At 37.6% G+C, this 25,211-nt stretch overlaps 1 protein-coding gene across 2 annotated transcripts in view; it reads right to left on the reverse strand.

Annotated features, from left to right (window-relative positions):
• Positions 1 to 1,977: 1,977 nt before the first annotated feature.
• The window catches only part of LOC126457126 (ribonuclease H2 subunit B), a 43,764-nt gene continuing 20,530 nt past the window's right edge, over positions 1,978 to 25,211 (reverse strand). The window contains exons 6-7 of one of the 2 annotated variants that reach the window (XM_050093185.1): positions 19,371 to 19,597; positions 1,978 to 12,750 (exon numbers count right to left, since the gene is read on the reverse strand). In XM_050093185.1, coding sequence (XP_049949142.1) covers positions 12,658 to 12,750; positions 19,371 to 19,597 — 320 coding nt within the window. In that variant the 3' untranslated portion in view covers positions 1,978 to 12,657. The remainder of the gene's footprint in view (positions 12,751 to 19,370; positions 19,598 to 25,211) is intronic. The other variant, XM_050093186.1, reaches the window with a different exon arrangement.

Raw genomic sequence — 25,211 nt, forward strand, 5'->3', positions numbered from 1 at the left:
TCGACCAGAGCCACTACTATTCGGTCGAGTAGCTCCTCAATTGGCGTCACGAGGCTGAGTGCACCCCAAAAAATGGCAACAGCACATGGCGACCAGGATGGTCACCCATCCAAGTACCGGCTACACCCGACAGCACTTAACTTCGGTGATCTGACGGGAATCAGTGTATCCACTGCGGCAAGGACGTTGCCAACAGACAAAGTAACAAAGGAAATAATGCTAACGTTCTGCAAGACTACAGCAGTGTAAGCAACCTTACCCTAGTCTAAAGCATGGGTTGTAAGGATAAAGATACATGCCAAGCCTCCAAAAGGCAATTTCTTCAATCATTTGTGAGGTGACAAAGAGGAAGAAAAAAGAAAAATCAAGATGTCTGACACCCACTGAACAGTCATAGTTTAAATGACAAAATTTCATGATGTCCTCAAAATTGGAGATCTCACAGAGAACATATAAGCAATGAATGTTTGCCAGTATTGATAAGATCAAGTTTGAAGTTCGCAACATGTCAAAAAGCCTAAGGGACAAAGAATAAGAATAATAAAAATAATAATAATAAGAAGAAGAAGAAGAAGAAGAAGAAGAAGAAGAAGAAATAGAATGATCACATAGGTACAGCAGTTGGTACGCTTCAGCTCATTGGTATGATACAAGGAAAATGCAATGAGACTACTAAGCAGACTGCTTAAAAAACACCTGTGCAGCCGATCCTAGAATTCTGGTCACATGTATGGGTGCAGCTTTGTTTGGCACAGAGGACAGTGTCACAGAGATCCTGAAAAATCTGAACTACCCGGTACTTGGAGATAGATGTCAACCATCCCACATAAGTCTAATTACAAAATTTCCAGAACCTATATTAAGCAAGGATTATGCTACAATTTGCTACATACTGCTCCCTTAGGGACAACAAAAACAAGATTACACTAAGTACAATGCATATAGAGGCATTTACGTATCCTTCCTATACTACATTGACGAAGGGAGCAGGAAAAAGATTAATATTTGGAGCAATGGGAAGTACCCTCTGCTACACATTTTTCAGTGAAGGAACCTTGTTCAGCAGATATTCCATTTCCAGCAGATAGGCAACTACCCTTACCAATTGCATTCTGATGTCCTTCATTGTCACCTCTAACAAGACTGTTTATTTACTTCCATTAGAAACAAAATTAATTTACACAAAATTCAACCAGTTTCTTTTAATCTTTTCTTTTACCAAGATTGCATCTATAGAACCTTAATTTGTTAGCAATAATTTTTGTATCACAAGAAGTGAGCAATATGGACAATAACGTAACCTTTGGTTGCAACTTCTGAATTGAAGTTCTTCATAATTTTGCATACATGGAATGGCTTGGCAAAGCACACAAGAAACACTTCTTACTGTGGACTCACTGTTTATTAAATAATTTTACACTAAACATAATTTTTTTACTAGACATCTGATTGACACGTAATATATTAGTGCCACCAGCGTATAAAAAATAACAAATGAAAGTAGGACTTTCCTCAGCTGTGAAGGTTGGTTCGAACATCACAGTGCTTTACTACACAAATTGTCATAATAGAGGTTTACGAGAGATTCAAAACCACAGAGCAAACTTTGTACCTTTATCTTTAATACATCATTTCCAGAGGTAAATGAAGTGATAAGCCTTAAAGAAAATCCTAGCATTTATTGAGAATTGACTCTCATACTTTTGGATTTTTCAATCAATGTTACCAATATTTTGAAGTGAATTGCACCTTCAGCCTAGCCCAGGAATGCCACCACCCCTCCCCCCCCCCCTCACACACACAGAAATTCTGTTACCATATCAATAATATCTAAACAAACATCAACATCTTACTATTCAGTGGTAAATATTTAATTAAATTAGTTATGTAGTAATGAACAAGTGACATGGAATTATGAGTATAAAAGTTAAATAACAGACCATATAGGCAAGTACAAGGGATTAATAAAACCAGTCATTTGAATAAAAGATTCTGTTATTATTAGTCATTTTTAAAAACTCATAAACATGATGTTATTATTAACAAAAAGTAACACTGCTACCTGTGAATGACATTAAATACCACAGTCAAAAAATGTACTCTTTTACAGAAAATTATCAACAGTTACCTTTTAAGGCATTATTTTTAGACCAAAAACAATGCAATATTAAAATTTTTGATGATAACATTCACTCAATTTAGTTCTGTATTTTTTCTTCAATTTAATGCTAAAACATAAGGCGCTCTCTCTCTCTCTCTCTCTCTCTCTCTCTCTTTCACACACACCTACTGCAATCACCCACTTTGTCGTCATTATTACCATCATATTTAATGTATTAAAATGACACACAATAATTAAGGCTTAGGTACTGTCATTATATTTGCAACTCATATGAATTCAAAGAAGCACAATCATGTCTCCTGCAACTGCACAGAGTTTTGAAATCTTGTTATAGATATCAGAGTTACGAATGTATCACTCTTAATAGTGACAGTATAAACATCTTTAAACTTAAACGCTTTTGAGTATTTATCAAATAGTAGCCACTGTTTTAATATAAGAGTGGCTTGCTGAATCTTAGAGAACAGCAATTTGCTTTCTACTGTCGTGATTATGATGAAATGCTTATGATTTTTATTTTCTCAGGTACACACACTGGACTCAGTTAAAACTGTACACATTCCATATTTAAACAACAATTTTCACTCTGTTTATAAGAAAAATAGATAAATAAACAGAATACAATAATTGCCAACAAATATCAATTTTAAAATACTTCTGACTTTCCACACAGCATGTTCAACAAAGAAACAGCTGGAACCTTTTACCTTCAAACCAGAAGTGAAAAGTGTGACTGGTGTAAACATTTACGCATGTACTAAATGGAATAAGATAGGACATAATAAGCTAAAAACTGAGTTGATGTGGATGGAAGTAAATATCTGCAGAAGTCAAAAAGAGTCTAGAATTTAACCTTTAAGGGTTAGAATCAAGTCTCTCTTAACTGCAACAAAGCAAAATGTGGACCCGCACTGCATTCAAAAGTAGTCAGTGGGAGTTATAACAACATTTTTAAATAAAAGGTATACTGCAACACGAAAATGACTACGCTTGATTATATGTTCAAATATCACAAGGCCATGCCCATTATACGTTTAGTTTATAATCAACAGTATGGACAGTCAGAGGAAGCAGCTCTTCTTTTATGCTTTCCAGTTTCTTATGCTTGTGGAGTCAGTTTTTTGAACACATAAAAGCATATATTGTAGTACGAGCCATTACATCAGCCCTTTACAAGCGTAGTGACGACATCACATATTATTTAATGACACAAGTAAAGCTACAATACTTCATAGAACATTCTGACTTGTTCCTTAGCCTCTTCAACTGAAATATCTCTGTTCCTCATTCATGACATTCATCTTCTTTTTAATCAAATTTAATGTCTGCAAATTTGTGTGTCCCTGTCTTGACATCATTAATTTGCTGCAACACTCATCTCCTGACATTCTAAAAAAAGTATTATCACAATCATTAAAGGGTTCATTCAACCATTCATTGATTTCCACACTTTTAATAGCACAAATTACTACAGTAACATACATGTCACTAATTCCCACTTCCACTTCATTACATGTATTTAACCCTTTGAGTACTAGTGGTTTTGTATGAAACTACCATTTCATAAATGTTGTTTTGAAGTATAAATACCTTTTGCATAAAGTTTCCATGCTATTACAAGACAGAGACATATAGTAGTGGCATGTTGAGGTACTTCTAAGAATGTAGCACACCGTGGCAGTCACTTGTAGCATACAAACAACAGTCAGTACAGAGACTGTGCTGCACGATTGTAGGAGAATGTGATGTGTGGTTTTTTCCTTTTTTGTGATCTTATCGAAATCATTGAGAGTGGAAGTAAGCATAATTTAAATTATTGTAATGTAAATTTGATTTGTAGTACTGCTTTTAAGAGTAATTTCAAAATTAAACAATGCAGCATTATGTACTTTCCATACAAATTTATTGAATTTTTGGATCATTTTTGCTTGTTATCTAGGACAACAAATAGTTTTAGGCACTATGAGTTCATGGAAGTTTCAAGATGTAGGATTGTGTCGAGCACAACTGCAATATTGCTTTCAAACATACCTAATGAAATGATGGGTGTTAGAAAACTGTGTGTCCCAGTGGTGCCAAAGTGAAACCACCAGCTCAAACAACTGATTGTTTACTTATCGCCCTTTCTTCTTACGTTCATTTTCTAATACGATGATAAAGGTCAATTTTATCAAACTTTTGATTTTTTAAATATATTATTGGGAATTAAAGGGTTACACAGCAAAGAGAAGAAGGTTATACCTCAGCTGGAAAAGGATGGAGAAAGAAATGCCTGAGTACTTTACAATGTATTATTTTTGTAAATATCTGAAGAGACAAACAGGGACAGTATGAGTGAGAGAGAGACACAGTAGGTCTTGTATTGACTTGATCCCACAGTGATCTGAACAACTCTATTTTCAAAACAAACACCACTTTTTCTCAAGCAGTATTTTTCATTAAGGAGCACTGCATATGTTGTGAAATTTCCAGTGACAGTAAAGGTACACATTGGAAGGGGACTCAGAAATTAATCCTTACCTTTCACTGACAATGCTTTCAACAAGTATGAGCATTGTACAGAAGAAGCACTGCTTCAGCACATGGTTTTAACTTATTAGACACTTTAAATGTTGTCAATACAAACAGGTTTCGTGACAGAAGTAAAGTAAGAGACATTATGGTGCTCTAACGATGTGCCACCATGTGAATAGTTTTAAAACCACTCCTGACTGTAGAGCCAAGATCATAAAGAAAGCTTTCCTTCATTTTATGTGCTCTGCATTATTATCATAAAATTTCATTAAATCATTTGTGAATAGTATTAAGAGGCATATTTTAACCCTTATTAAGCAACAAATTAAAAAAAAATGAAAAAGTGATTAAGGTTTCATTTTTCACTGATGACAATGCCTTCAGTTATGATCCATAAGATTCAATTAGGCAAAGGAAACAAACTACACCATTTTCTAAGAACCAACCTGGGTTGGACAAGGATTTGAGTCCCATCCTTCCAAATTCAAGTCCAGTGCCGTAACCATTACGCCACCACTCTCAGAAATAAATTACAGAGCATTTTCTCTTTAGTGCATTGAGCTCCTCTGCCTAAACAATATATTTTGGACAGCTCCCCCCACCCCCTACCCCTGTTTCCACCATTTAGCATACCAAGATATGTACAAAAGACTGAATGTTTTCTTTACTGTGCTTATAAATCATTCCATATTTACACATGTTGCAGGGCATAATTAATGTAGCAAAGAAACTGGTATAGACCAATGTAATTCTTTCATGATACGGACTTCTTTAATTAACTGCCTTCTATATCAATATTATTGTATCCATATTTATTACGAATAAACTACTACCTGTGTTACTTCAGTTAATAGGTTCACATTGTTACACATCAAACATATTTTAGTAAAACTCATACATTGAAGGACACAGGAAGTCATGGGTGTTTGAAAGGTGAATGGGTTACAGGTGAGGACATCATTTTATTTGGATGGAAATTAACTCAGTTTCTGATCATTAATAAGGAGGGCAGAAAAAAATCAACAATTTTTTTCCAGTTTCTTAAGCCCGTTCTGGATTCTACATATAACAGTGCTTCCATAAAGCCAAGCTGTGGAATCATCTCAGACTATCATTTCCCACAGATACACAATTTCCTTACATTATCTCCAAATCGAAAGGCCCTTACATGGATTAAATATGATACAAAACAACTTGTTTGGTGTGCAAGTTTATCTGTGATCTCAAAGAACTGTTTCGCACCTGTATACTAATATGAAAAACAGGTTTTGCACATTATCTGACAAAATATTTAAAGCTATAATGTTGTATAAGCCAATACTGTCATTGTCTGTCTACTCTACTAACTACTTCGACTACTTTAAAAACACAGGCATCATCTCCAGTTTTAGTTTGACTGTAACTTCAAATTGATCGACATCTCAACTTAACATAAAAAAATATTTTGAGCTTCTCACTGAAGAGGCTTATTATTAACAAACTAATATTTTTTTTAGCCTGCCTCTTTAGCTGGGAAGGAATGATGAGTTGTTTCAAAAAGATTACATCTGCTTTCACAAGACTATATCTCCTACATGAATGATGATAGAAACTTGGGTTTATATAAATTACGCATCAAATCTTGGCTTCATGTTGTATGTTCCAGTTCATGTGACCACCAGTTAGGGTCTCCCTGGCACAGTGACTAGCTTGTTTGCTTTTCGATATCCAATGTGTGTCAACTCAAAATATTGATGACTCAGCAATGAAAGCCGTTTTGTGTTCTCCATTTCAATAGGTGCAATTCAGCTACAACAGTGCAGTGTAATTTACGTTCAGAGTGAGGTGCTGTACCTCCCACAGCATAAGGGGTGTATGGGACTTGCATTATACAACTGGTCTTCCTAGGTTGCCTGGTTTCTCAATGTGTGGCTGGCGTGGGGTTCCTCTTGCAACAATTTTGATGTAACAACGGCAATGAATGCAGTTACTACAGAAATGTTGTAATATACCTGGTGGAGGGGGAGGAAGGAGGGGTGCAGGTCGAGGGGGGGGGGGCAGCATACAGAACATTTTCAAAATCTACATATAAGCTTTAATCTTACACACAATCATAAGAAGCATCCCAAGGTTCTATGTGCATGCATGTAAAAGAAATACCCTTACAAAAATAGATGTTTCTTTTGTAGCCATAGTACAAGTCAACTACCCAAAAAGTTTTTTTTCTTCGTTCGTATAGAAGGTATGGCCTTATGAAAATAGTTTTACTTTTTAAAAGATCCTGAATTTGTCAGAAAGATATAAGATAAGCATCACAGTTTCATCAAACCATTACATACTTTACTGAGCCCACAAAATCACATCAACAGAGTTGAGAGCCACAATCACTTAAAAAAGTCCATACTATTTTTAGCAAGCTCATTTGTCATTTACCTTCTCCACTGCTACCTACCAATTACACAATCTCATTACCATATTTATATTGGATTATGCAGTTATGATAGTACACAGCAGAGTGATGAAGCAAAGAAAATTGCCAAAATTTGCACGAATAAGCTAGGAGAAACGCACAAGATGGGAGAAAGTGAATGAAATCTACTGGGAAATGAATAGTAAAGGAAAATAGGGCATAAAGTGGAGCGTGCATGTGCACACACTCAAGTATATATATGGTACCAGAAATGTGCCCCTTTCTAAAGATACTTGGTGGTATTGGACAAGAGTATGAGAAAAGTAGTTAAAGAACTGCTCTTATAGTGTCACTGTTCTCTACATCACACTTTGGCTTCAAGGATATGCTGTTCTTTTAAGAGTAATTATAGTACAATCATGGAAATTTATTGTTACCACTACAAATAATTATTTACCATATCTCTTAAAAGCTGCAACCTAAAAGATTCTTACACATTTGTCTCGATTCTGTAAAATAATAATAATAATAATAATAATAATAATAATAGGAAAATAACAATGCTAGGGGGAACTATGGCACAGATAAGGTGACATTAAGACCTCAAGTCATTTGATAAATACCATGTACGTCCAAATGAAGTGCTGCTAATATCAATTTTTGTATACCTGCTGATGGTCAAATTCTAAGACAAACTGGTTATAAATTAGGAGGATACCATAACACAGCATGATGGCGCATTATGAAATTCAGATATTTTTTTTTCCTTTTAGCATTGTTTACTCTGTATTTAACAACTGAAAAGTATAGCCCACTTCATCTGTTGGTACTCATGTCTGGAGCTTCTATCTTAGTATTTCTAAATCAGGTTCCACAACTGATTACCAGATTCTGCTCTTTTATTTAAACGGATTTCAAGCAATAAATTCCATCCTTTAAGTCTTATTACTGGAACCAAATAATCATCTCATCTTTCACCTTTCCAATCACAGTCACAAACTCAAATACTGGAAGGCTTATGCACATAAGATTTATGTGGTGTCACCACCAGACACCACACTTGCTAGGTGGTAGCCTTTAAATCGGCCGCGGTCCGTTAGTATACGCCAGACCCGCTTGTCACCACTATCAGTGATTGTAGACCGAGCGCCGCCATACGGCAGGTCTAGAGAGACTTCCTAGCACTCGCCCCAGTTGTACAACCGACTTTGCTAGTGATGGTTCACTGACAAAATACGCTCTCATTTGCCGAGACGATAGTTAGCATAGCCTTCAGCTACGTCATTTGCTACGACCTAGCAAGGCGCCATTATCAGTTGCCATTGATATTGTAAAGAATGTACAGACAAGAGCTACGTTCAACATTAATGGATTAAAGTTAAGTATTCCACCAAGTACCAACTTTTTTTCTGAAGTTATAATACCTTGTCCTGTTCCAGACCTCACGCCAGCCTGCGTGAGCTAAACGCGTGCCTTTCGGCTTCCTCTCAATTTAGTGGGTTGGTCTCCTGCCAATCCACAACAATTTCAGATAACAAAACTATTTTTGGAAGATGTCAGCAGTTTCATATCAACTTGTCAACCATTAAATTCTTTTCTGTCTTCACTTTCTAATTATATCACTAAAAATTTGTCAGTATCACTGCTTTCATAAGCCTGAGTTTGAATATAATCAGCTGACTACAACCTTCAATGTCATATCATAATGGCAGACAAAGAGTCAGTTTTCTTCTTAAGCAAGACATTGTCCCAACGCCTAAAAATCAATTAAATATAAAGCATTAATATTCCTGAAGGATGCAATTGAGAACTGTAATAGATATCCTCAACACAGTTCTCTAATTGTTTTCTGCATTACAGGTTGAACAAAAAAAAAATTGTAAAGTTTTTCATGATTCTGTCCTGCTCACAACAGACTACCTGTGAATGGAATATTAATCACTGTATCTACACTGGTACCTGAGCAGTTATTTTTGAGAAAATCATTCTCTTGTTGCTGTATGTTTCACCTCCGCCACTTTGCAATATTTTATTTGGTAGCATGTTTCCATGAGAATATTTGCCACTTGCCTTTCTAGGAGCACCAACCATGAGCATCTTTATTCTTCCATCAGGTTTCCAAGTCTATCTGTATGATAGGTAGATTTTTCCTTCAGAATTTTTTCACCACCTTTTTAAAAAACTGTTAAGTCTGATACATTCTTCTACCTTCACTTATAGTAGGTAAGTTTTGGTAGCATGTAAACACTTTATGATTAAAGGAGACCATTTACTGAAAACCAGAAGAGATAAGCTGTCAACAGGTGCACACAAAAAAAGGACAGAAAACCTTTCCGAGTAAATATTTTCTCAAGCTACAGTACACACAAACACAGCTGTGCCCCTACATAGTGACGTAGATAACGCAGGGCGCATGCTGTGTGCATGCTCTAGCTCAAGAAGGAGTTACGTCTTTTTTCGGATGCACCTATCAAAGATTCAATGCTTCTGATTTCAGTGAGTGTTCTTCTTTATTTATAAAATATTTCATTTCTCCTACTAACCTCATACGAACTTATCACTTCTGTTGGAATACATCTCTTAAGTCCCAAGCACTACACTTCATGCATATTGGAAAAGTTTTCATAGCACAAATTTTCTCACACATCCATTTATCAAATGCAGTTTATATATATTGTTCTTATTCCTGAACTAGAAGTTTTTATTTTGATGTAAAACTGAAATCAGATTAAATGACTGTTTACCTTCAAGTCATAATTTAATTTAGTCGTACCAAGTTCACTTATCCCCTTCTCCATTTAGTACCAAAGCCTCAATACATAATAGTGTTCTTATTCCACACATTTACTATACACAAATACATTATGCTTATTTCTCTCCCATATTATGCAGCTGTTTTTATACTGACCAGTTCCAAGTCAGAAACCATTTAATAAATGAACTGTGCAAATAAAATATTGGGCACCTATGAAACATGATGAATTATTCTTCTAAATGCAGGTAGTAGTATTTCAGATCAACAATATCTTAATCCCATTAAAGCCCTGCACAAGTAGCACAGTCCAAAACCAAGCACAGTCCAAAACCATATAGCATTTTTTTCCATTTTATAAAAACTAATGTTGGAGATTTGAGGACAATGGCTTAAATGTAAATACAGAAATTACTGACAAATGCACTTCCCCTCTTACAACTGTACATCAGATAGTGGACACAATATTGAAAAGACCTACGTGATCTCCAATAATAATTTACTGTAAGGTGCCTAATAATTCATTTTACCTTCATAACTCAGATTAAAAACATTAAAAAAATGCATATTGCCTACACTTGAGCAAAAACAAGGTTATGATGTAATTACTAGTACTTTTATGATTATCCATGCTTGTAACTTATTACATACATCTGTACCAAATTCTATGAAAATATCTGTCTGCATCATCAGACATGAAATGTAACTTTTCTAGTACAATTATACCAATTTATCACTGTCAAGTCATGCAGTTCACAACAAAACAAAGACAATCAGTTTTCTAAAGAAACAGTACGTACCAAATACAAATATTTTATGCTGGGGCAAAGAGGTCAAGTACCACATGGGTTTTTCAAAAGTCAGTATGTGCAGTTAATTATGGATGTAATTAATGGAACACACACACATATTTTTAAAAAAACTATCATTAACAGCAGGTTTCTATTGTCCTGTAGAGCAATAGTCAATCAACAGACTGCTGCTTCACCTGCTGCCTTAGGTATTAAAACAGGGATGATCGGTGTATGCAGGTTACGCAAACTGTACTAGTTTGTTATTCTTGACCTATTGATGCTGATCAGATGCTGTATGAACCCCATATGAAGTGGTATCAGTCAGTCAACAGTTTTACATTACATGCAACACTGCATGACCAGATAAAGTAATGGTCACCACACCGATATGTGATAACTATCACCAGAGGCGAAGATAAGGAAGTGTGTCCATACTGGACATAAAAATATAATAATACAGCATGTTATGGAGATGCATATTTTCTATTAAATAAACAACACATAAACAAACTTCCCAGATTTTAAAGGGTTCAGTGTCAGGCATTTAGCCTCCGCAGGTCCCCCATTTACCTAACGGCTCTTTGTAAACAACCACAAGTCGGCTGCACAGACATGAAACACAAATCACTGATTTTTTTTTTTTTTCTGTATAACTTACAGAAGTATATGAAGAAAATGGTGACACATGGTCTCAGTCATATTGTACACACATTTCATGACAACTCCCCACTTTGAAAATATACGAAACATTGCCTATTACTTTTGAAAGGAAACATTCTGGTGTCTACAGCACACAGCCACTTGAAAATCTCATCCTTTTACATTGCATGTTCTGACAACAAATATTTTCAGTAAGTTTAACCTTGAATAGCTAGATTTTTTTCTGAATGGGTTCGATCCCCGTTAGGGACTGTTATTCTCCAGTTAACTTACTTGAAAAGCTTCCAAATTTATGTACCGCCAGAGGACATCTACAATTGCACAACCATTGCACACAGTTGTAACCAGATGTTGTGACTGTTCCAATTATACTGCAAAATATGGTACTATAGGAAAAATATGTTTTACAAATCAGTTTTAACAGATATTCTGAAAAAATGCATAAAATCAGAATCCTGTTATATGACTCTTCACTTCAACAAATAAATATATCTGAAACATGACAGAGATTCTTTGAATTTCCAAGTCACTGCATAAAAATGGACCTTCCCCGTTACACAGCTATTACAAAACCAAAATGTGATCTCAATTACCTGGTCTCTTCCCGTTATTCATTTCTTTTATATATTAAAAAATTATGGTGTATGTAATACAATTACAGCTACCAACAAATAGAGTAATAAATTCAAATGTTTTGTCAATTTCACAACAATCATCCAGTTTTCAGTGTTGTGCTTACTCAAAGACACACACAAAATTCACCAGTATCAACCCACCACCAGCTGGTAAGGTATTTACAGTTTTATATGACATTTTAACAACTTTTACCACATTTTTCATGTATTGATTTTTGGAAAATTAATGCAAGTGTTTTAAGTAGTTGTCCCACATAAGTCAATAGATAACACAAAGCTTATATTTAAGACCAAAAGAACAAATTCTTCACTTTCTAAGGCATAACAAAAACAATAAATGTGTTTCCACAAAACAATGAGTTTAGGTGCTACAATCAAAATATGTGTACAGATCTGCTCTTTAGATCATGAAAACCGTCAGTTCTATAATTCAGTGAGACCAAATTTTCTTATATTACAATAACTAATAATAAAACAAGGATTCGATTCTGTCCATCTACCAAACTTATTGTGCACAATTTAAAATGCTTTGAACACATATTCTCTCTCTCTCTCTCTCTCTCTCTCTCTCTCTCGTACACATGTACACACATGCACATACAGAGCAGGTACTAGTCACTGCCACACAAAAGTGCTTAAAACTATTTCTTCTTCTCAGCAATTTTTTGCACAAGAAAGAAGTACTTACAGTAAAAACTGGTGAATATAAAAGGGAACTGTCCCACTTGAAAAAAATTCAATTATAGGAACACATACAAGTTGACAACAGTTTCATTCATTTATTCACCACTTTATTTCTTCTTAAAGAATGAGGAAATACTTTTAGATCCTGATGCAGCCTTCATACGAGCTTTTTCCTTTGCTGTAATGCTGGTTTTTGCAGCCTGGAACAAAAAGTTTTGTATATAATATGTCACATTAGCTTAGACAATAAACTATCGCTGAAGGAGTGTAGGATACTTATAGATAACATCTTGCCAATAATGAGATCATCACAGGCCAAGCATTACACTCAGGTATGGAAGGACAGGGAAGGCATTAGCAATGGTTTTTATATTGGATTCATCCTAATACTTTCCTAATTATTTTATAGAAAGCATAGAAAACCCAAATCTAGAAGTAGATCTGACTGTCACAAGAGTTGTTCACCCAATATGCCCTCACATACATACTACCTGGTAGAGTTTTTTTTTAAAAAAAAGTAGCAATTAAGTGACCAGTTTTCTGCAAATTAAAATTGCTGTCAAGGCCTTGTACCTGCTCAGCCAGCAACCAACAACACAGACAGGTTACACCTTGCAGGAGAGTGCTCTTCAGATGACAGAAAAGGAGTGGCCATGAGGCAGCAATAAAAGTGCCACCAGAGGTCACTGCCCTGCAGACATTTTCTCCTCCGCAGGTCAAGTGTCTGAAAGTAGTACCTACAGTACCCTGGCATCCACATTGTATTTAGAACAGTGCCCAGGCTATGCTCCAGGAGTTTGCTCCAAGTGAGTTTCCTGAATCATGTGCCGATTGTGAAAGCATTCCCACAATCATGACCTCACTCTGGACCCACTGCTACAATTACACCACCATCCATGTCGATCTTCACCTCCAGGAGCTGCCAGCTATGGACCTATACAATTCGTGTCATGAACACCGAAGAGATAAGGCATCCAACAGCATTATCAGCAACTGGATTATGTAATTTTTGTCTTTATTTTTGCATCGACAATACGCCCCTTCTGGACTTTGACTGTGGCATGCTTAGTGTATGACACTGGATTTTGGAACTTTCAATTTAATGTTACATTTTCTGGCCTTCAGCGTGCAGATTTTATTATTGCTCTTCCAATATTCAAGAAGAGATTTGTTTTCACTGATTGTATTCAAAACAACCAAACATCATACTCATTTTATACCCTGGCATATTTCCTGCACTGCATTCGGCGAACTCATCATTTGGTCTGAGGGATTTTTCCACCAGAGTCAGTGCCTGTGTGTTCTCTAACCCAGGCAGGTAGTGTTTTGGCAGATGTTCTTTCACTTCTAAGTACACTTACTGTCATGCTTCCAGCAGGATGGAACCGGTGGATGTCTCTACTCGTGTTGTTTCTGCTCCAGCAGATGCAGTGCCCCCATGAACTCCTGACTGAGCTGCTGGCGGTCATCTCCACATTGCCTCCATAGCTCTCCAATTGATTCTCACAGATTGACTCCATGGTCAAAGGCTCCTATGCAGTGCCTCCGCTGTTCCAGAAGTTCAACAAGAGAACACAGCCACAGGCGAACAATGTCGCACACACGGAACAGCACTTCTTACCCCACAGCATCACAGGTGATATGCTGTAGCATGCCTTCTTTCTGGGATACATGGGTTGAAGCCCAGTGCATGTGACAGCAGACTGTGACAAGTTTTTCAGCTGGCATAAACTTAACAGTTTCCAGTGTAGTAACACTCAATGTACATAATCATAAGCAACTTCATTGGCCTGAGAGATGATTCTCATGCACGCCCTCAATGTAGGACTAAGCATAAACTCATTAAATTGAAGGACCCTTTTGATAAAGGGACCTCTTGAACAGTCTCTCAGATCATCAGCCCCCCCCCCCCCCCCCCGTTTACAAAACGCAGGCGAAAACTCGAAGGCCAGATGCCGCCTTCAACAGCTCCTTTATTAGCCAATATACACCAGTGCCGCTGCTAGCGCACTTAGACCACCTCTTGTGGGAAATCTGGACATATGGCTGAAGTGTGCCATGCAGCACTCAAAATGAATACCGACTGCACACTTAATGGATACTTTGGACATGAATGAAAGGGTGGAGCTGTTATTGGTTATATCCTATGTTCAATCTGTGCTTCCCCACAGTAGCCATCAACAACACATACATCGAGCTGCACACAGCCACGTAGTCCACCGCGACCATCATAGATCGGCAATCTTGACATCGCATGGCATTCCATCCTCTTTGACATTTTGACAGTCCACTGCACAGTTACTGCAATGATACCATTAAAGCCAAAGATCAAATTTACAGCCCAAATTCAGTACCATTCAACCGCCAGTTTTTCGCAAAGCGCGAAATAGCGAAATTTTCACGAAATTTTACACATTTTGCTGAAAACGCGAAACTATTTACTTTTAAGCCGAATCGCGAAATAATTGACGAAACTTTGCAAAATCTCGTCATTTTAACTTAACTGCAGAAATTCGATTGGAGTTATGGTAATACAACCTGGATATCGATTTTACACCATTTCGATATATATAATATATCGAGTATTCCAAAGACATTCTGCAATGTTCTGGCGGTGTATTCAGTATTGCGTGTTGGAAATCGTTGTGGATTGCCGGTGCATTGAGTGTGGTATTTTGTGTTTTGTTTTCGCACTACAGATGATTAATATGGTAGTGACAGTTTTCGACTGAGAAAAGGAATTTTCGTCAGAAGGATTTTAAGTTTTCGACAAAAGTAGGAAGATACTTATGTGCAAATACTGCAATGTGCGTATTGAGTGGCAGACGAAGGACACGTGCCTGAAACACATTAATAACAGTTCTTCCCATAAGAAGAACAAGGAGAAGGCGCTAACAACTACTGGTATAAAAAGACAAGCTACGCTCATGGAAGTCACTGCAGCGGCAAAACGAGTGAAAAATGATAAAGAAGAATTCATTTTATCGACTACTCGAGCTTTCATTGAGGCCAACATTCCAATGGAAAAAGTTGATCATCCGAAGATGAGAGAATGGATGAACAAATACATACCAGGTTTGTGTAATAATTAATTTACCGTCTGCTAATCGCAGCAGAGATTAGGTAATCTCGACAGCCAGTAATTTTTGTTGGTCAGAATAGGCCTATATTAAAAATAATTTTTCCTCCAGCACTCTCTTAAAAAAGTCTTATAATTGGGTAATGTGGTAATTTAATTCGATACATAGTAATCTAATAGCAGTTCTATTGACATTTTTAAGGTGCTGGAGACTTAACCTCAGCTGGAAGACTATGGGAAGGCTACATACCTCGAATCATCAAAGAAGAAGAAAGATTAAAAGGAGCCGTGAAAGACGCGCTACAGAATGTGCACAAGCAATTATGAGTGTAATACAGAAACTTGAAATTCAGTACAGAAATGTAGTTTCTATAACTTCAGATTCAGCCCATTATATGGGCAAGTGTATAAATGCAGTTAGGGTTTTAGTTTCAGAAGGGTTAGTACACACACAATTTGGTTGGCAATGTGTGGGCTGTGGAGCTTTTGTGATTTGAACCATAGTGTTTTGCAGACTAAACACATCTTCCTTAATACCCGAAAGAGGAAGCATGCATACATTTAGTTCTTAGCTCAGAAATATGTAGGTGTACACACAAAAGCTAAACTTTTCCCTATTCCTGTCATCACCAGGTGGAACTCGTGGTTTGAAAGTGTCGAGTACCTTGGAGAATATCTCTGTGACATAGTAGAATTTCTTGAAACTTTTGAAGATGAGAATGTAGCTGTCAATTGTTTTACAGCTTTGACTTGTGCTGAAGCAAAAAAAAAATCAATGCCTAGCTATTTTTCTTGTTGAGCACTGCTCAAAATGTTGCAATTTTCTGATGACATTAGAGGGCTGTAAGATGCCGTTAATTCATCTTCTGCAGTCTAAGCTTGATGACCTTGCAAAGAGCTTTAAGTTACTAGAGGATGCAATTCCCCTCCCCCCGAGACAACCTAAGAGAAACTTCTTAAACTGCCAGAGCATATGCAATTACAGTTAAAGCACTCTTCCAGTCTGTAGGTAGAGCAAGTCTTACAAAACTGAACCACTTGATGAAGTGTGATACAGGAAAAATTATTTCTTCTACAGGTAAATTGTTTGATCCGAGAAACATAATAAAAGGCGATTTAGACAGTGCTGAAATCTCTCAGCTGATAAAGAAAATTCCCATTCTACAAGAACTTCCAACATCAGAAATTCTTGTACCATACACATTGTTTAGGGATTTAGTAGCCAGTTCTTGTAGAGAAGGTAAAGATGTTGATGTGATTGGTATTCTTCTTTCCCTGAAAGCAGAGTATGGACTTTTTGTGGAAGCTGCAGTGAAGGCTTTGTGGATCCCAGTCAGTAATGTTGATAGTGAGAGATCATTTTCTAGATACTGCAATATAATGTCTGACAGGAGAACATCTTTGACTTCCAGCAATATGGAAGTCATGGTTTCCTTGTCTTTCTCAGACTGACTTGTGCGTTGTGTACATAGACTAGGACAGGATAAATGTTTTCCAAACTTTCATGATTTGGTATTTGTGTTTTAATAAGATTTATAATTTTTATGCTTTTTCAATTTATGTAAAATAAAAGATTTTTCACTGCAAATGTGCCATAAATATATTTCCTGTACCTTTTACTGCTGAAAAGTGGAAATAAAATTTGCGAAATTGACGAAATGGAAAAAAAACTAGCGAAAAATGTACCGAAATAACTTTTTAAAAATGACAAAATCAGGCAAAAATTTTCACCACAAACAGGTGCCTCTAGCCATCACATTTTGGTCGCTGACACTCCTAGAGCCAAAATTTCTTGTGCCTGGACCTGTTCAAAGCTCCTGGGGCAGGGGTCGGGGGGAGGGGGGGGGGGGGCGGTGGCAAGTGGGGCAGGTGGGCAAGTGAGGCAGGGGTGGGGGTGGGGGGGGGCCAAGTGATGTGGGGGGGGGGGGGGGCAAGTGAGGCAGATGGGGCTCAGACAGTGGAAGGAGTACACTAGACTCTTGCTAAACCGACCACTCCTCACAAATATGGGTGCCGGATTAGTGTAAGTGCCGGATTATTGAGTGTGTCTTCAATTTAGTATAAACACATCATAGGGATTGTATTTTATAAAATCCAAAGATACGTTCATTTTCACAGAAAACTTAGTCCTTGTGTGTGTACATACATCACTTGACACTCACTTTGAAACGTGTCCCAACTTTTTAGTTGTCACAATGATGATACGCGATGGCAGTATGCCTTATCACACAATGGCTTTGCAAGCATGTTATAGGTGCTGCCATGTTTCTGATTGTTGCATAATGTACTCCAGGAAGACGTCTCCAACTTCAGCACCGGCAGTTTCAGATATCCTCATGTTCTCTCCTCCTATGTCCTCTTCTTCACCAGCTTATGTTTACCTCTTTTCTGCTGAAGTTTGGTCACACATAGTTGCTCATCTAACATTGTTGCCAGCAACAATGGTTTTCTGCGAAGAACCTCAATTCAGTTTATATCCGATTTCGAGTTGCTGCTTGAGGTATAGCATAAAGTGTTTCCCTTTAGAAGTCATGATAATGATCCGTAAGGAAAGCCACAATTTCAAAGTGTATAGGAATGTTGTAGATTACAATTTACTAACAACAATGTTGCAGACAAAATTTCATTATTTAAGCGTCATTTCAGGTTGAACGACTAGAAGGTGGAAGTGTGCCAGATTACTAAGAGGCCGAACAACTGAGTGCCGTATTAGCGAGAGTTTAGTGTAATAATTACTGGGTAGTGGGAGGGAGGAGGGAGACCCAGTCCTAGAATTTGTCTTAAATAATAAAAATCTAATTCAGTAGGTTCACACTGGTACTGAACTCTGTTCCACCCAACTGTAAGATTATTGCACTACCTTGCTGGGTAGGGAAGGTATAGTTGGTGTAGTAGGAAAAGATGGAAGGTAAACTGATAGGCCAAAAGGCAAGCAAAGAATTGTATTGAAATAAATTCAACACTGGACACAGTCAGTCTTTCATGCTTTTGTAATATGTTATGTATCACATGCACAAGTACAACTTCATAGTATTCTCCTTCAATTACATGAATGAATGTAAACTTTCATGTATGGGGAAATTCAATTCAACTAAATACTAACATAAAGTATCAAATTTTATTCCTGAAACCATTTAGGATAACTATGTCTCATGTCACAAATGTACTGTATCACTGGAGGCAGTTAGTTCAACCTGCCTTGTAATACAGTATCATCTACACATGTAGTTGCCTGCACAGTGAAGTAGTATGAAAAGTAAATACAGGTAGATACTGTGAACTTCCACATTTTGCAGTCGCACTGCATTACTCATAAGGCTTTGCAGTGGCGCAAAAAGGTGGTTGATTTATTGTAATAAAATTTCAGCTGTTGTACCTCCTTCACTGACAGGCATTTGCATTTAATACTTGCAGCACGAGCAAGGGAGTGCATGTACATATATCTTTGAGGCTTGTCATTGATGTTTGTAAGTTATAGTTCCAGCAACTGGATGTACTTTAATGTTATCTTTAAATATTAAATTTCAACACTCTACTGCAATATTAGTTATTGTCTCATTCAGTCAACTGAAAATCATGCAGACAACATGTTATTACACCTGCCAGAATACCATTCATTAAGAAAGAATGTCTACAAATCAACAAGCATACAACTACTTATAAAACAGTAACTGACTGCTCATTGAAGGAAGAAAGATTGCAAAAAGAGATTTATAAATATTTAAATCTCATGAAACAAACCATGAGCACCTTTTCAGGCTTGGTGAGATCCAGTGCATCTCCATTAGGCAAATCTTCTTGACGTGGCCTTTTAGTTTCAGATGCCTGTTGTTGAGCAGGCGCAAGCTTTCGCTTTGATGACTCTGATGGCTGCTCCTCTGGCAGTCCCAACTTACGAAGTAGCTGCAGGCTAAGGTCATCTGCCAGGTACTCAGATACAAGGCCGTGGGCATACTTAAGGTATGCTTCTACAAAACACAAACAACAATTCCCTGAAGAATTTCTGTTTAATTACATGTCATGTGCATATGTAGGTTGAAGAACAACAATGATACCAATGACGGCTTACCACTAATAGATGGGATGAGTATTGAAATAAATATTATAGATAACACACATACACAAATAAATCATGAACACTGCATTAATTTACATCTGAAATCTAAAAACAGATACTTGATATAATATATATCCTACTGCTTCCCATTCATTAGCCCCCAATCAATATTTACTTCCACAAGCCAAGTAGCATGAGTGGTGGTGAGGAAGGAAAGAAGATTAGGGTTTAACAACCTGTTGGCATCAAAATCATTTTAGATGAAGCACAAGATAGGGCTGTGTCAAAAATGGGGAAGGAAACTGGCTGTGCCCTTTCAAAGGGACTATTACGGCATTTGCCCAGAGCAATATAGGGAAATCAGGGAAAACCTAAATCTGGATGGCCAGATGGAGATTTGAACCACGGTCCACACCGGGTCTGTCGTATACAAGGTATCCAATAAAACCATTATCAATTATTAATGAGGCAGAAGAACAAGACACCACAAGCATGTGTGTAACACAATGGACCATTTGCAAATATTGCACCAAATCATAGAATGGAGTAATGGGTATGCATTATGCCTGTAACTCAAAAGTTTGGGGACAACCCTAGAGGAACCAGTCACTGAGTCAATCTATGCCATTACCTGAAAGAATATAAACATCTTCAATTACACAGTATCCTTTTCATCAGGACAGCCAGGAGTATTATATAAATGACCTGGGTGACAGTCTGAGCAGTTCTCTTAGGTTGTTCGCGGATGATACTGTAATTTACCGTCTAGTAAGGTCACCCGAAGACCAGTATCAGTTGCAAAGCGATTTAGAAAAGATTGCTGTATGGTGTGGCAGGTGGCAGTTGACACTAAATAACGAAAAGTGTGAGGTGATCCACATGAGTTCCAAAAGAAATACGTTGGAATTCGATTACTCAATAAATAGTACAATTCTCAAGGCTGTCAATTCCACTAAGTACCTGGGTGTAAAAATTACGAACAACTTCAGTTGGAAAGACCACATAGATAATATTGTGGGGAAGGCGAGCCAAAGGTTGCGTTTCATTGGCAGGACACTTAGAAGATGCAACAAGTCCACTAAAGAGACAGATTACACTACACTCGTTCGTCCTCTGCTAGAATATTGCTGCGCGGTGTGGGATCCTTACCAGGTGGGATTGACGGAGGACATCGAAAAGGTGCAAAAAAGGGCAGCTCGTTTTGTATTATCACGTAATAGGGGAGCGAATGTGGCAGATATGATACGCGAGTTGGGATGGAAGTCATTAAAGTAAAGACGTTTTCCGTCATGGCGAGATCTATTTACAAAATTTCAGTCACCAACTTTCTCTTCTGAATGCGAAAATATTTTATTGAGCCCAACCTACATAGGTAGGAATGATCATCAAAATAAAATAAGAGAAATCAGAGCTCGAACAGAAAGGTTTAGGTGTACGTTTTTCCCGCATGCTGTTCGGGAGGGGAATGGTAGAGAGATAGTGTGATTGTGGTTCGATGAACCCTCTGCCAAGCACTTAAATTTGAATTGCAGAGTAATCATGTAGATGTAGAAGTTAGGCAAGAAGATCTTTTAGGATTTAAACTACTCTTACTGATCCTTAAACCGGGCAAATGAAAGAAAAATGTGTGTTAATGGAACATAACTAAAGCATCTTAGTCTTACTGATGACACTGTACAGTTTGCCTCTATGGCAGTTAAACTAGAGGAAGAAATGCTAAAAACGAGTTTAAAAGTAGGCATGAAAAGCATTTATAATCAGACTACATAGCATTTAATGAATAAAAATCAACAGAAATGGTGACAAAAGACTCCCAGTACAAGGTATTGCCCTCACTCGGCCAACAGCCTTGTCGAAGAATACAGAGGAGGGGATGGTTAAAAGAGAAACTCTTGCCCACGGGGGTGGGAAACTGCACTAAAAGATGGAAGAATCAGCAATGACCAATGGCATGAGGGTGCAGAAGGCAATGAAAGCCAATGCATTAAAGATCATTAGGTGTATCCACAGGACGCATGACCTGTAATTTAAAAAGTGTCATCATGATCTCTCCTTTGGCAAAAGATTCCAGATCAGCTCCCCATTCAAACCTTGTAAGGGGACTGCCAAGGGGGAGATGACCATGAGAAAAAGATTGGATGGCCAATGGAAGGGTGAAATACTACGAGTTGGAGTTGGAGTGATAAATGTCAGAAGTCTGAACGTGGTAGGGAAGCCAGAAAATCTGATATATGATGTGACTTACCAAACGAAAGTGCTGGCAGGTTGATAGACACACAAACAAACACAAACATACACACAAAGTTCAAGCTTTCGCAACCAACGGTTGCTTCATCAGGAAAGAGGGAAGGAGAGGGAAAGACGAAAGGATGTGGGTTTTAAGGGAGAGGGTAAGGAGTCATTTCAATCTCTTGAGCGGAAAGACTTACCTTAGGGGGGAAAAAGGACAGGTAGACACACACACACACACACACACACACACACAAACACACACACACACACACACAACCAGACATTTGTGAAGTATATATATATATAAAACCCACATCCTTTCGTCTTTCCCTCTCCTTCCCTCTTTCCTAATGAAGCAACCGTTGGTTGCGAAAGCTTGAACTTTGTGTGTACGTTTGTGTGTCTATCGACCTGCCAGCGCTTTTGTTTGGTAAGTCACATCATCTTTGTTTTTAGATATATTTTTCCCACGTGGAATGTTTCCTGATGTGACTTACCAAACGAAAGCGCTGGCAGGTCGATAAACACACAAACAAACACAAACATACACACAAAATTCAAGCTTTCGCAACCAACGGTTCCTTCATCAGGAAAGAGGGAAGGAGAGGGAAAGACGAAAGGATGTGGGTTTTAAGGGAGAGGGTAAGGAGTCATTCCAATCCCGGGAGCGGAAAGACTTACCTTAGGGGGAAAAAAGAAAAAAGAAAAAAGGACAGGTATACACTCGCACACACACCCATATCCAACTGCACATACACAGACACAAGCAGACATTTGTAAAGGCAAAGAGTTTAGGCAGAGATGTCCATATATAATAGAGGGAAACATTCCACATAGGAAAAATATATCTAAAAACAAAGATGATGTGACTTACCAAATGAAAGTGCTGGCAGGTCGACAGACACACAAACGAACACAAACATACACACAAAATTCAAGCTTTCGCAACAAACTGTTGCCTCATCAGGAAAGAGGGAAGGAGAGGGAAAGACGAAAGGATGTGTGGATGGATATGTGTGTGTGTGTGTGCGCGCGAGTGTATACCCGTCCTTTTTTCCCCCTAAGGTAAGTCTTTCCGCTCCCGGGATTGGAATGACTCCTTACCCTCTCCCTTAAAACCCACATCCATTCGTCTTTCCCTCTCCTTCCCTCTTTCCTGATGAGGCAACAGTTTGTTGCAAAAGCTTGAATTTTGTGTGTATGTTTGTGTTCGTTTGTGTTGTCTTTAAATAGGTCTGCTTGTGTCTGTATATGTGTGGATGGATGTGTGTGTGTGTGCGCGAGTGTATACCCGTCCTTTTTTCCCCCTAAGGTAAGTCTTTCCGCTCCCAGGATTGGAATGATTCCTTACCCTCTCCCTTAAAACCCACTTCCTTTCGTCTTTCCCTCTCCTTCCCTCTTTCCCGATGAGGCAACAGTTTGTTGCGAAAGTTTGAATTTTGTGTGTTTGTTTGTGTGTCTATCGTTTGGTAAGTCACATCATCTTTGTTTTTAGATACATTTTTCCCATGTGGAATGTTTCCCTCTATTAATTCTTTCCGCTCCCGGGATTGGAATGACTCCTTACCCTCTCCCTTAAAACCCATATACTTTTGTCTTTCCTTCTCCTTCCCTCTTTCCTGACGAGGCAACCATTGGTTGCGAAAGCTAGAATTTTGTGTGTATGTTTGTGTTTGTTTGTGTGTCTATCGACCTGCCAGCGCTTTTGTTTGGTAAGTTTCATCATCTTTCTTTTTTTATATATATATATATATATATATATATATATATATATATATATATATATATATATATATATATATATATATATATATATATATATATATATATATATATATATATCAACAGCAGCATAAAATTGTGTAACGGGAGAATGGTTAGTTACGGAAAAAAAGTAGTGCAGAGAATAAATTACTGAACAGATCAGTGATAGGGTTGTTCTCATTAGAATAGACAGAAATCTACTGCTGACGACAACAGTTCAGGTATGTATGTTGATATCACAGGCAGATGTTGAAGAAGTGGAGAGAGTGCAGGAGGTAATGTGAAAGGAAATGATAACCTAATAATCTGGAGAATCTGAATGTGGTAGAAGGGGAAGAAAGAGAAGAATAGGTTATGGAAAATATGGACTTGGTGGTAGGAATGAGAGAGAGAGAGAGAGAGAGAGAGAGAGAGAGAGAGAGAGTTCTACAATAAATTTCAGTTAGTAATAGCAAATACACTGTTCAAAAATCACAAGAGAAGGTTGTATACTGCAAAATGCCTGGAGATATGGGAGGTTTCAGATGGATTACTTCATGGTTAGACAGAGATTTAAAAATTAAACACTGGAATGTAAGACATACCCAAGAGCAGATACAGGTATGGATCGCAACTTAATAAAGATGAAGAGTAGGCTGAGGATTACAGAAGGAAAGTTAGGGTTTGACGTTCCGTCAACATCAAGGTCATTAAAGACATGGTACAAGCTAGGAATGTTCCACGGAAGAGAAGGAAATTAGTCATTTCCTTTCAAAGCAAACATCCTGAAATTTGCCTGGAATAATTTGTGGAAATCGCAGAAAACCTAGATCTGGATGGCTGGACACAAATTTGAACCAAGGTCCTCCTGAATGCGAATCCAGTGTGCTGACCATTGTCCCACCTCATCCAATGAAGAATAGAAGTGGTAAAGAAGAATCAATGTGCTAAGAAGTGGGATAGGAAGTACTAAGGAATAATGCAGTTTAAGTTATGACTATAGACATTGCGATAATGTATACCTCAGTAGGCAATTCAGTTGAAGAGAAATGGAAACCTAAAAAGAAGCTGGAAAGAGAAACACAGGTACAAGGAAGGGAACTGAAGAAACCTAGGGTAACAGAATACATACTTCAGTTCATTGATGGAAGAAGGAAGTACGAAACTGTTCAAAAAAACTCAGTAACACAAAAAGATACATCACTTAGGAATGAAATAAACAGGGAGTACAGGAGAGCTAAGATGAAATGGTAGCAGAAAAGCAGAAGAAACTGTAAAAGAAACAGACACTAAAAGACAGGTCCAGCATACAGAAATGTCAAAACAACCTTTGGTGAAAAAAGCAAGGGCAGCAATGTTAAAAAAATCAATGGGAATTCCATTGTTAAGTGCAGAAGAGAGAGTACATTAAAGGCCTCTACAAAGGAGAAGACAGGCCCAAAGACATGACAGAGAAAGAAATAGGAGGTGATACCGAAAACGTAGAGGACCCAGTATTAGAGTCAGAATTTAATAGAGCTTCGGAAGGCTTGTGATTAAATATGACAGTA

The sequence above is a fragment of the Schistocerca serialis genome, chromosome 2 (assembly GCF_023864345.2).
Source record: "Schistocerca serialis cubense isolate TAMUIC-IGC-003099 chromosome 2, iqSchSeri2.2, whole genome shotgun sequence".
In the NCBI taxonomy this organism is placed as follows: domain Eukaryota; kingdom Metazoa; phylum Arthropoda; class Insecta; order Orthoptera; family Acrididae; genus Schistocerca; species Schistocerca serialis.